The sequence below is a fragment of the Mya arenaria genome, chromosome 4 (genome assembly GCF_026914265.1).
Source record: "Mya arenaria isolate MELC-2E11 chromosome 4, ASM2691426v1".
Lineage (NCBI taxonomy): Eukaryota > Metazoa > Mollusca > Bivalvia > Myida > Myidae > Mya > Mya arenaria.
This window is the reverse complement of record NC_069125.1, coordinates 77,474,205-77,486,719: the sequence shown is the minus strand read 5'-3', so window position 1 is coordinate 77,486,719 and position 12,515 is coordinate 77,474,205. Positions and strand designations below refer to the sequence as shown.

At 35.2% G+C, this 12,515-nt stretch overlaps 2 protein-coding genes across 3 annotated transcripts; both read right to left on the bottom strand.

The window, feature by feature from the left end:
- Positions 1-139: 139 nt before the first annotated feature.
- LOC128233057 (uncharacterized) lies at positions 140-6,329 on the bottom strand. Of its 2 annotated transcripts, XM_052946934.1 has the most exons (9): positions 6,193-6,329; positions 5,876-5,916; positions 5,286-5,359; positions 4,775-4,866; positions 4,472-4,577; positions 3,798-3,911; positions 3,347-3,555; positions 981-1,182; positions 140-260 (listed from the first exon to the last, which is right to left on the bottom strand). In XM_052946934.1, the coding sequence occupies exons 2-8, from the start codon at positions 5,914-5,916 to the stop codon at positions 1,015-1,017; spliced, it is 804 nt and encodes a 267-aa protein (XP_052802894.1). In that variant the 5' UTR covers positions 6,193-6,329; the 3' UTR covers positions 140-260; positions 981-1,014. The 2 variants fall into 2 exon arrangements, with proteins under 2 accessions (XP_052802894.1, XP_052802893.1); XM_052946933.1 differs by lacking the exon at positions 140-260 and having other exon boundaries at positions 689-1,182.
- LOC128231090 (mitochondrial translation release factor in rescue-like) lies at positions 5,974-7,052 on the bottom strand. The gene is made up of 4 exons (XM_052943510.1): positions 7,048-7,052; positions 6,659-6,842; positions 6,193-6,403; positions 5,974-5,981 (listed from the first exon to the last, which is right to left on the bottom strand). The coding sequence occupies exons 1-4, from the start codon at positions 7,050-7,052 to the stop codon at positions 5,974-5,976; spliced, it is 408 nt and encodes a 135-aa protein (XP_052799470.1).
- Between the last annotated feature and the right edge of the window lie 5,463 nt (positions 7,053-12,515).

Below are 12,515 nucleotides of genomic sequence, written 5' to 3'. Positions count from 1 at the left end.
ACATCAGTTCATAGTGGTAAAACATAACAAACAGCATACCGTAGTTATTTAATAAATACATAGAGAAAAATAGTTTGTTTCAGTGTAAGATCACAATATGTTTCACCGAGTAAACATCAAAAGCTCTACTTCACAAGTGCTCTACTTCAAAAGTGCTCTACTTCACAAGTGCTCTACTTCACAAGTGGTGTAGCAAATAGTGGAATATTCACTTCCAGTGTTCATAAGGTGAATAAGGTGAAATTCATTGTGTTCGTACACTGAAATAGACAATGTTTCTTTTTATTATATATCTAGAAAGGATATTAAAGACATTTAATTGTAGATTCTCATTAAAGATCACCAAATTAGAGCAAATTAACATCAGTCACAACTGACCGCTCAAACTGAGACCCAGCCCTGTGCACACTGAGGTTTGGTTTGGAATTGAGAGCAAGTTAATATGTAAAAACAGTGAGAAATATATTGAAATTTTCACTGTTTGAAACATTGATTTCACTAATTAATATCTACAAACCACCATGAAGCATGTAATAAATAAAAATCTAAATGAATTCTGGTATGAATATAACATATTTGCCTAAACATAAAAATCAGTGATTTTTTTTTAAAATATTTTTTCCGCCTGTGCCTTCCCCAAATTGGAGAAAAAAAGTCCAAATTGGGAAAAATACAAAATCAGATCAAAATAGGAAATATAATGGGAATTATACATCTTTTCACCTTTTTATACATACTTAATGCTGAGAATGAGTTAGTCTTGTCAAGAATTTGTTTATTTTTCAAGAAATTTATTGACTTTTCATTAAAAGGCAGTAAATTACACCCAAAAAATCACTGAAAATACTAAAATTTGAGTTGATAAAAAATATTACCATTTAACTACATAGTGTTCTTGGAGTACAAGAAAAAAAAATCTAATTTCTATTGCATTATCAAAAACCAAAAATTAAATTTTCCATTGAGCAAAACCTCCTTACTACGGTATGTGTGAAGAGAGTACATGCCCCATGGTTATTTGATAGTCTGTATAGAGAAGACTTGGTGCTGTGTTTTCCTGTTGTATGAAGAAACAGTTGTGGCCCCAATCACCATGTTACCCTTCACAACACCGTCCAAGTAACACTGTGTGAAGAAACGATTCGCATCTGTGATGTCTGGGTCTTTAACATACTCCTCAAGCTGAAAAAAATTAAAAATGTATGAGTGAAAATTAGAACAACCACAAGTCATGCAGGTGAATAGTGGTTATATAGTTATTAAGAGATTTCTTAACAAGTATTTCGCATTGACCATCTTTATAATTACCTTTCTGAAGCATGCATATACAGTGTGTGTTCAAGTGATACTGCGCAACAAACAAAAATCCCATCAAAGTACGGGGTAGCTATCAGAGATTTGTAAGCAATTACATTCATTAGAAAAGGCCATAGTGTCCATTCTAAACATTTCTGTAAAGATTTGACAATTGGCATGAGAACGTACCACCGACACCCTGATATGAATAATATTGTACCATGTGGATAGTGTTTTTGTCTCGACATCAACTCCAGGGGCCTTGCTGTGTAAAAAGTAGGCCAATAATACTACAATGGTCAGTTTCTTGCTATTTTCAAGCAAAACATTTTAGTTATTAATCATGAGATATATATTTTTCTTAAATATCTGTTCTGAAAGATTACCACTAGCATAGTCAATCTAATGACCTTGACCTGTTAATCAGAAAATCAGAGTTTCAACAGGATCTTCAGGTCACGACTAACCTCACCACCAAGTTTTGAGGATCATATGTCCAAATGCTTTCTTCTTTTTATATTGATCGGAATAGGTTTTTGTGTGCAAGGTCGCTGTGACCTTGACCTGCTGAACTCAAGAGCAATAGGAGTCATGACCAACATACCTCCCTACCAAGTTTGAGGACTTTGGGCTCTAAAATATTTGAGTAACAATTGGACAAGCTTTTTGTGTTCAAGATCACCATGACCTTTTACCTACTGACTTAGCGGTCATCTACTGGTCATGACCAACCTCCCAAGCATAGTCTATTTATCATCTTGACAAGGTTTGGACTATTGACGGACAGTTCGACCAACCAACATGTGCAAGGGTATATGAGCCTGCTTCTTCAAAGGGGGCCATAATAATCCTGGGCTATTATTACTTGTACCTATTGACTGTTTCAAAAACTGTAAAACCAAGTTTTGGGGGTATTTTTTTTCCTTTCAAATGTTATCGAACTTGGCTTAACTAGGTCAAATCAGATCTTTCTCCAAATGGCAAAACTTTTTGAGTTCAATAGGGTTTTATAAATTTACTCAAAACGTCCGCATTTAAACAGGAATTTTCCATTATGAATCTAGCCTTCATTTTGAACAGTAAAAATGAATATTTGAATATTTGATCAAACATTTGGAATTCGAATGTCAAAATCGGTATTCGAATATTCGTTGTTTTTGTTCAATTAATAAATTAATAAACGTTTTGCCTACAACTGTGTTCTTCATCTGTCTTGTTTTTACAACGATTGGCCCCTAATGCCAGAGGTGTGAACTTGTTGACACTATACACGCGTCATATCAGATATATCGTCGGGAACTATAAACAGTCCCCGTAATTTTGCATTTACTGGCTATTAGACAAGTGACATTAAACACATTCCAATTTTTTTGGTACATTTAAATGACCATGCCAATTAAGGGTTTAAGAGATCGGCCTACCAATGTGTTGCCTTCACTGCTAATCAAGTATGCGATATTGCTCAAATCGCCTTGATGATACGAAGGACATGTGCTAGTTATGTGCTTTAAACTGTTTTCCGTGTTTCAATATAACACTCTTGTCTTGAAGCGTAACTGTATGGTTTAGCGTTTAAGGATATATGTCCTGTATTGTTGTACACTACATAAGGCAAAATCAACGTTCGGCCATGGTGTCGTTTTCTATAAATATATTTCGTAAATATCAATCCCAGAACGAGGCTGCAATTCACATGTTGGCGCATATCGTAATTCAACCCGGAAAATACGAAAATCTCTGATCTTATTTGCATTATTTACAAATATGAACGCACAGGAATTGAAATAATTCGATTTTTTTTTAAATATATTAATTTTTCTTTAGATATATTCTGAAAATGGGAAATTCAGAGGCCAATTTGTGGAACAATAAGTGTCCGTCGCGTGTACGGGATACGACAAAGAAGGGTAACAGGGCCCCGACTATTACTTCAGTAAATAATAGTTTACTACAATTCTAAAAGGTTCATTTTGGTATATCAATTTTGCCATTTGTTTGCATCCCTAGTAAAAATGAACAGTCAAGATTTCTTTTGTGGTCTATCCCTTACATCAATCCATTTACAGTCCTTGATCTCTATATCGCATTTGTTGATCTCCTGCCCTGTCCTTGCGGGCTGCATTAGGCAGATGAAGTAGAAGTCTGAGCAGTTGTACCGGTAATGCAACTGGTGCCTGAAGGATATGACGCCCACAAACTCCACCTCTATACCAGTCTCCTCCCTCACCTCCCGCTGTGCAGCATCTGCTATCTCCTCACCTTGAAAACACAGGCTGACATGTTCTCAACTAGCCATAAAGGTTAAGGAGCATATGAAATAAATCAAGTAAACCTAGTAACCATGTGGTCAATCATGAAATCTTAAGATTTCTTTACTTACCCATGTTTATTCAATTGCTTTGCAGTCTACCTCTCAAGTAAACTCCATCTCAGTAACATAACAGAGACTGCTCCTTGTTGTTCAACCACTCTATAAACTTAGCATCTGAGGTAATTTATACCTTTATAAGCGTGTCCCCCGGGCAACTTCCACTTGGGGCTTTGGGTACCAGGATGGTACTTCTCTTGTATCACCAGCAGCTGGTTGTGTTCATTTACAACAAACCCTGCTACACCTGGAATACCCACTGATAGCTCATATCTACATGCAGATATTCTTACATATGACATTCAGTAGTATACATCTTTCCTGATCTTTGTCCCTGCCTACTTTACAATTGTTGAAGAAAAGGCTCTCTCTGATAAAAAAAGCCATGCCATAAGAAATTAATTTGGCCTATCAATTTTATTAATATCACTGCAAAAATTGTTTTACTAAGGGACACACACTCCATTAATGCTACTGAAGTGCTAAATGTTTAGGATAATAATAAATTTATGATTTCATTCATTTTTTGTTACCGGGTAATAAATCTGTGGAGTTGACAAATGTTTGTGGATTTGGTGAGTCTCAAACCAACAACCAAATGATGCACTTGATCTTGGATTGCATTATTCAGTCAGGATGATACTTTTTTGTCTTGACACGAAACAAAATTTTGCCAGTTTTATACCCCATGGCTTTGGAACATAATACTTAAGAGCCATGGTTATCCGACAATGCCTAAATACAAAGTAGCATGATCTAAAGAAGTCTACAAATACAATAAGCAAGTGTACAATTAAATGTACATACCAAGATACTGGTTGGCATACTCCGGGATCATGTCTGGTTCCGTGGTGGGCAGCCACTTGCTCATGATCACATACCCGGGTTGCGCATGATGGAAATCAAGTCCATACTGTAACATCCACATACATTCAGCAAGATTACCAACAAATTGGGATTTTAGTTTCAATACTGGTGAATTACATTTTTCAATTCTCACACTTTCCACTTATATTTAATGTCAGACATTGTTGTTTGTCATTATAAAGTGTTTTTTTAACCCCTATTATCAAATAATTCTGAAGTATGAAGTAAAGAATAAACCCACACCTTTGCAAATACAGCTGTGAGGTGAGAATGTTCGAGTCTGATCTTGGCCCAGAATCCCCTCACACCCTCTTCCTGCCACCGCAGCAGTGCAACTGGAAATAACTAACATTTCTCAGCAGAGGTTTAATATTATTAATATGGGCTGAAGTTTACAAAGGAAATAAAATCAATATTGAATGTGAATAGTGTCTTGATCATTAAGCTAATAATTTCCGCTATAATTAGAAAACACTGCCATCAATCACAATTATAAAATATGACACATCTTCCCATGGTGCTCTACAATTCTTTCTAATATAACACTGCCACAAGTGTAACCTTGACCTTTGAGATAATAGTATGAATATATTGCATGACAGACCTTCCCATTGTGCACTACAATTCTGTGAATTTAAAAATCTACAAATAATGCAGATTTGCTGAAACAAAAATGTAATGGACATACAGACAGACGTATGCACTGACAGACTGCATGATATTTCTAAATGCTCCCAGGGGCATAAAATGTTACCTTTCAGTTTTTCATGATATTCATCTGTAGATGTGAAATCCTGTTTTTTGGTATCGAGGGTGTACCCTGAGAAACTACAAAATACAAGATGCTATAGCATACTAAATAACTTGAATCTAATGACATACGTAATGTATCTTAAAGTTATCAAATATTTTCTCAATTGCATTACTGCTCTACACCATTATTTACCTTAACAATTACAAAACTGACAAGAAATTTCAATCAACCTTTAACTTAGGGAGAAATAAATTTGCGAGAAACTTTAATAAAGTATATCGGAAATTTGTTAATATTTGGAGTCCATTTCTACCAACTCCTGAATTCTCTCCACAATGTTAATCAGATTCATTTATCAACATGTATGATGTGTCTGTGATATGAGACTACGACTTAGTTAAGCCATGTATCGAAATGAGACTTTTGAATGAACAAGCCTCTATCCTTATACTAGTGCTTGCCATCAATTTGTTTAAAAAATAATATAAAATCAGGAGTATGAGCAAGCCCTTAATGCATTTTACCAGCGCAGGGCATGTATTAATTAAATTTAATTTATTTTTGACATTTTAAGCATCCTTTATACGTACCCATCTTTTTCTATTTTGAACCCTTCACTTTCAATTTTCATCTGTAAGAGAATATTTGATCATAAGTTTTTCAATCGTTGAACAATCTAACAAAACTCTTAAAAGTCTTAAAAATAATAAATCTCTAGGACAAAAATATCAGCATACCAAAGCTTTTCGCAGATTTTCATTGCTTTTTCATATTTTAACACCAATGGGCAAATTTCCTGAACTATTAAAGAAAGGGCGTTGTAGATAATGTTGGTTGACTGTCTTACTTAAAAGCCTGCATTGATAAATTTTAAAATAAGTACGAGTAACTGTAAACTTTATATTACCTTTGGTTGTGAGTCCTTCTCGGCGCTTGAACTGTCTCTTCAGGTCCCTGATCTTCTCTGCCTTGTTTCCTGCCTTCCACTTCTTCTCTGCTCGATCTCTCTTGTTGATGGCGTCAAAACTGTTCTCCCCGTTGTATAGAATGTCCAGGTGGTATGCTAGTCTCTCACGGGCCTTTTTTCTGTTCTCAGACTGTGACCTTGTCTCATGACACTGTAAACAGTACATACTGATCTAGTTATAAACTGAACTGAAGACCGTGTAGCAACAGAAATATTTAATAAAATGTTTAAAAGAAAGCATAAATAATATAAAGCCAAAGTTCAATTTTTTGATGCATATTAGATACTTGAAAAAGTGAAACATCAAGTACAAAATATCATATATTTTCCCTTTCTAACAGCATTTTTCAAATGTTTCATATTTCTTTATTTAGATATCCTAGAAATTAATGCTATTAAAACAAACCTTGACAACAATGCCGGAGGGGATGTGTTTAAGCTGGACACAGTTGTTTGTCTTAGCGACAGACTGGCCACCCGGTCCACCACCTCGCATAAACTCCTCCTCTATGTCAGAATCGCGAACTTCTGGCCAACTGTATGTCTTTCTTGAGATATGCCTAGACACGCTAACACACACCACTGATGACCTGCATTTAAAATGAAAACGCCATTTTAGACAACAGACCAATAATTCACATTTCCATAGCCTGTAATGTTAAAAATAGAATGTTGACATGTGGCTTTTTCCAGCTGACTGAGCGATAATTGACATAAAACCTGGGAGTATGTTTATTGGTTCCAGATCAAACCATACCAGAAGGCGAGTAGTTCACAAACAGTCTCAATTTTAACCTCATTTTGGAAGTTAAAGCCACTGGTTATTATCAATTATGTGCTAGGGTTAAGCATCTCAGCATTTAACAACACTTTTCAACAGGTAAGAATTATTTGAAGTAAAATACCAGAAGTTTCTAGTTGTTCACAAAATCACATTTTACTTTTGCTCGGAATCCAAATTGCAGTGCACATCCACATAAAAACACACACCATAAAACAAGAATACATGCAGGGAAGAAGATTTTTTAGGTCTACTACTTTTTAATGCAGTTGACATTATACATCATTTTTAGTTGAACATTTACAAAATTACAAACATATTAAAGATAGATACCACATGTTGTTTTCAAATCCAATAAAAGTAATGACAACAAAGCAGTTGTGGCTGGATTTTTTAATCCAAGGCAAATCTAACAATACTATATAATTTTTTTATACATGATATTTAAGTTATTGCAAATGTTATTTACTTTGTAATAAATAATTTCAGTTTAACTGTCAGATGAAGGTTGGCCAATATATTGTGTTATGACATGAATGAATTAGTATGCCCCTCTCAACAAAGTGAATTAGTTATTTTAAAGACAAAAAATATTATTCACTGGATCAGTTATACAACTTAAACACAGATCTGATACAAAAAACTCGCATCAGGACAAGATTCTGGTTTTGTTGTTAATTATAGGAAGAGTCCAATAAACTACTACTGTCAAACTTAAATTTGTCTCTTTTTGAACACCCTTTTGGAAGTATAATGATCTGATTTTGCACTATTTCAATAGAACAAAAAAAGTTAATCATACAAAAGAAAATATTCAGGTATTTCAAAAGACAGGAGAATATCTCAGATTTTTGTTTAAAAAAATGTCTGAGAACTTAAAATTAGCCTTATTTACAGATTTTCTCTTCCAAAAAATGGTGAATCTATCTAGAAAAAAATATGTGATGTATACAACAATACAATAATATCATTTAAAAACCTCAACATTAGAATATCAAAAAGAAGTTCTTATAGCAATGCGCATGCAAACCAGGTTTGTAATCCGAGATCTATATAGATATTGATGGAAAAAACAGTCCAAAGACTGTCACTGTAGTGTGTATGGGTAAGAACCAGCTGTCTGGTTAGCTTTGATGGTTAGAGTGCCTTGCTATTTGTGTGGCGGTCGTGGGGTCCAGCCCTACACCGGGCATACTTTTCCTCCCAGGTTTACTTAAATTGTGGCAGAGGTAAATGATAGGAGTGTCTCCACCCATTTATTGGGCAGAGGAGTATTTATTGGGTGGAGGAGTGTAGTGTGTAAGAACCAGCCACCCAGTTGGCTCAGATGGTTAGAGCGCTGTGCTAGTGTGTTGGCAGTTGTGGGTTAGAGCCCCACACTGGGCTCACTTTTCCTTCCAAGATTACTTTAACCTTATGGCATTCCCATAGTTTCTAATTTTAAATATTTCAGCGATTTATAAACCACATGACATTGGTATGTTTGATTTGACTTTACCATTCTAACTTTTTTGCAACAAGACTAAGCGTTATTTTTCATCAAGAATTAACAGCATCCGATTTAGTCTTTTTAGACTATCTGCGCATGCGCGCAGGTAGTCTTAAGACCGCAAACTCCAAAGAACTACTTCTATTCATGTCGTTTTAACCCACTTTTTTTGTCTCAATGCGCTCTATGTTTAGTAGCAGAATGACGTCGAAACCATAAAAATAGATTATCCGAGTACGAGTTCTTGTTTGTTCGGCTATTTCCGCGCGGTATTTCTGTATTCCGGCGTTTTATTTTTAGCAGAATATAACTATTTATAGATCGTTATACTTATCAGATTAGTGTGGGTCAAAATAATAGATGCTCTGGTAGGAAGGTAACATACTGATATTCACTCTGAGTTCAGACCAACATGTTTTAGAAATTATTACCGACCGCAAGTGTACCATCGCCTGCAGGGTTTGTTATTATAACCTTGTGTGACCATGAAGCACGCTTTAATATTTGTAAGGGTGTGTTTCTAATATAACTTTTATGAGATAAGAAACAAAAATGATTGTCTGAAAGTCAATATAGTTGTATCCCAGGTTTCGCATTGCTAATGCTTCAAATACTATGATTTGCCTGCTATGCAAAAACAAAATACTATTCATTCTATGATTTTTAGGCATATACTTTTCTAATAAGATGGTCACATTTTTTGCGTAAAAGCTTCGTTCCAGTGTATTCTTGGCATAGTTTTGGACATTAGCCTTTCAATTTATTCTAACACACATTCCCTGATACGACAGTGAGTTATGCATACTTTTGATGAAGCAAAGTAGTTCGGATTTAACCTGTAAAACACCCAAAGAATGCGAAGCATTCACAACAGCACTAGTATTATTTCTACAAATGTCAGATACTTACATAAAACATAAATAACATTTATTTATCAATAAAACTTGAAAAGGCACAATCATATTCCCATTCTTAGAACAGACAATTTACGATAATCTAGAAATAGTTTCAACTACATTAACTGACTGATTTTTAAAAAATAGTTTCTACATACATTAACTGACCACATAATTGCCCTCACCACGGGAAAACGACCATCTGATAAGCTCTGCATTTTCAATCGGATAGGAATTATTGCTTAAGTTATTTGTAAAAATAAAATCATTTTCCTTAAACAGTTAAAACGTGTATGTTCATACAACTTCCATAACGTATGATATATAATCAAAGCACTGAAAATCTTTAGAAGCGATTGAAAGGGGCATGCATTGTCAGGGGCGTAGCCAGCGTTAGCACTTACGCATGTGCGTAACATTAATTTGAAAAATTAAAGGTCGAGGGCTAAGCTAAAAATTGATATCAGAATAAAAGGAAGAGCAGCCAAAGAAAACGTTGCTTCCCTGTGATAGATCGCTTTCTGAGCCGAAATCAATCACTTGGTAACTACAAAGTCGGCAGCCTCGAACCTATTAATCCCTCCAAATACACCTCAGAGCTCAACATGTTCGATCCATTTTCCATTGTTTTCCACTGGGTAGACCTACCCCCGCCCCGAACCACCAACGGGCTACAGGGATATTCCCCATCCCACACCCTCCCCCTTTAGTGTGTAACATTCGGTAAAGTCTGGCTACACCTCTGATTGTATCTTTAAATGCATGGGGATACGTCAACTTAAGTGATAAGCTGTGCATCTTGAATGGAATTATTGCTTAAGTTGTTTGTAAAAAAATGATTTTCCTTAAACAAAACGTGTATGTTCATTAAAGGAAATGATATATGATGTATAATTGTATTTTCCTATCGTATGATATCTAATAAAAGCAACGAAAAATCTTTAGCATGCATTGTCACATTAAATACATGGGGAGGGGGGTTTACAACGATTGAAGTGACATTTACATAAACAAAATGACAAGATGCCATAAAATAGGTAAAGATGTTGTTGTTTCCTCGCCCAGTGTGGGCAAAAGCGCTCTTGGCCCTAGGCACATTTTTCACTTTTATCAATGTGCCCTTCACCCATTCCCATAGTTCAAATAAAAATTGCAGCTCTCACATATTTGCCCGCAAATAGTCTTTCAACGCCTCGCGCTTCGATTGGATTAGTTTGCACTTAAATTGGTTACTCTACCAACTTTAAAGCTCTTGAAGATGTCCTCAAAGCTAATTGAATCTTGAAAGTGTAGTTTTATTACTAGCTTACCGTGAAAACAAAGTTTTGATAATGAGGGGAAATGAGCCAGCCAGATAACACGCTCCCGATTGTGTCATTTATGTACTTTATCCAACAACCTTTCAAAGTAAATAGAACAATGTCAAAGACAATTTTACATATAAGGGAGGAAACTCTGGTACTTACAGTGCTATCATATATAAAGGTTACACGCTACTTCATTTTAATGTGGCGAAAGCGGTAGAGCTCGTTACTCATATTGCACAGCCTAAACACTTTGAACAGTTGACATCCCTTCACTTTATGAATATTGTGAGCTAACATCCATACACATTTTCCCTAAATTTCATTTGAGTATTGTCAGGCAATTTCCCTACATCTCACTTGAGTATTGTAAGGCAATATCCCTACATTTCATTTGAGATTTGTCAGGCAATTTCCCTACATCTCATTTGAGTATTGATAGGCAATTTCCCTACATCTCATTTGAGTATTGTTAGGCAATATCACTACATTTCAATTGAGTATTGTCAGGCAATTTCCCTACATTTCAATTGAGTATTGTCAGGCAATTTCCCAACATTTCAACTGAGTATTGTTAGGCAATTTCCCTGCATTTCAACTGAGTATTGTTAGGCAATTTCCCTGCATTTCAATTGAGTATTGTTAGGCAATTTCCCTACATTTCAATTGAGTATTGTTAGGCAATTTCCCTACATTTCAACTGAGTATTGTTAGGCAATTTCCCTGCATTTCAAATGAGTATTGTTAGGCAATTTCCCTGCATTTCAACTGAGTATTGTTAGGCAATTTCCCTGCATTTCAACTGAGTATTGTTAGGCAATTTCCCTGCATTTCAATTGAGTATTGTCAGGCAATTTCCCTACATTTCAACTGAGTATTGTCAGGCAATTTCCCTGCATTTCAACTGAGTATTGTTAGGCAATTTCCCTGCATTTCAATTGAGTATTGTTAGGCAATTTCCCTACATTTCAATTGAGTATTGTCAGGCAATTTCCCTGCATTTCAACTGAGTATTGTCAGGCAATTTCCCTACATTTCAATTGAGTATAGTTAGGCAATTTCCCTACATTTCAATTGAGTATTGTTAGGCAATTTCCCTACATTTCAATTGAGTATTGTTAGGCAATTTCCCTGCATTTCAATTGAGTATTGTTAGGCAATTTCCCTACATTTCAATTGAGTATTGTCAGGCAATTTCCCTACATTTCAATTGAGTATTGTCAGGCAATATCCCTACATTTCCATGAGTATTGTTAAGGAATTTCCTTTCAGTTCATTTGAATATTATAATTGTTTTGAAAACTGTTGTTGGAAGCTGCTTAGAACTTTGTAACTTTTTGCTAGTAGGTACATGTAGTTGGGAACTGAGCTTTCAGGAGACCCTAAATTTATTTTTGCTCTCATAATATAAATAGTTGCCAAAATCAACTATGCTCCTTTAAAATCCAATTTACATTTTGCAGTGTTGCGGTTTATTGAATTCACAAGAGCACTGAAGGCACAGACCTTTGAGCTTATAATATTAGAATCATTCACATTCTTTGTCCAGATTCGCTGTGAAAACTTCTGTTTAACCACCTGGCCAACTTTAAATTTGCAAAGGATTAGGCTGTTTCTCAAATCATAAAAATGTTCTTGTCAGAAATATTTGAAATAAACCCTTAATGTACAGGTAGTTTAACATGTGCATTGAAATTGCTTAAACTGTGACATGTTACATCAACAATGTCTATGTGACTAGACATTATCTGTTGGAGGAAGACTACCATAAAATGCATATAATTATAGGTAAA

Excerpts from the sequence above, each read along its gene's own strand:
- LOC128233057 (XM_052946934.1), bottom strand. The coding sequence starts at position 5,916 with ATGAAAATTGAAAGTGAAGGGTTCAAAATAGAAAAAGATGG. Across the intron at positions 4,578-4,774 it reads TCACAGCTGTATTTGCAAAG|TATGGACTTGATTTCCATCA; the intron begins GTGTGGGTTTAT and ends TGGATGTTACAG. Across the intron at positions 1,183-3,346 it reads AGGACTGTAAATGGATTGAT|CTTGAGGAGTATGTTAAAGA; the intron begins GTAAGGGATAGA and ends AATTTTTTTCAG.
- LOC128231090 (XM_052943510.1), bottom strand. Across the intron at positions 6,404-6,658 it reads CCTCCGGCATTGTTGTCAAG|TGTCATGAGACAAGGTCACA; the intron begins GTTTGTTTTAAT and ends TACTGTTTACAG.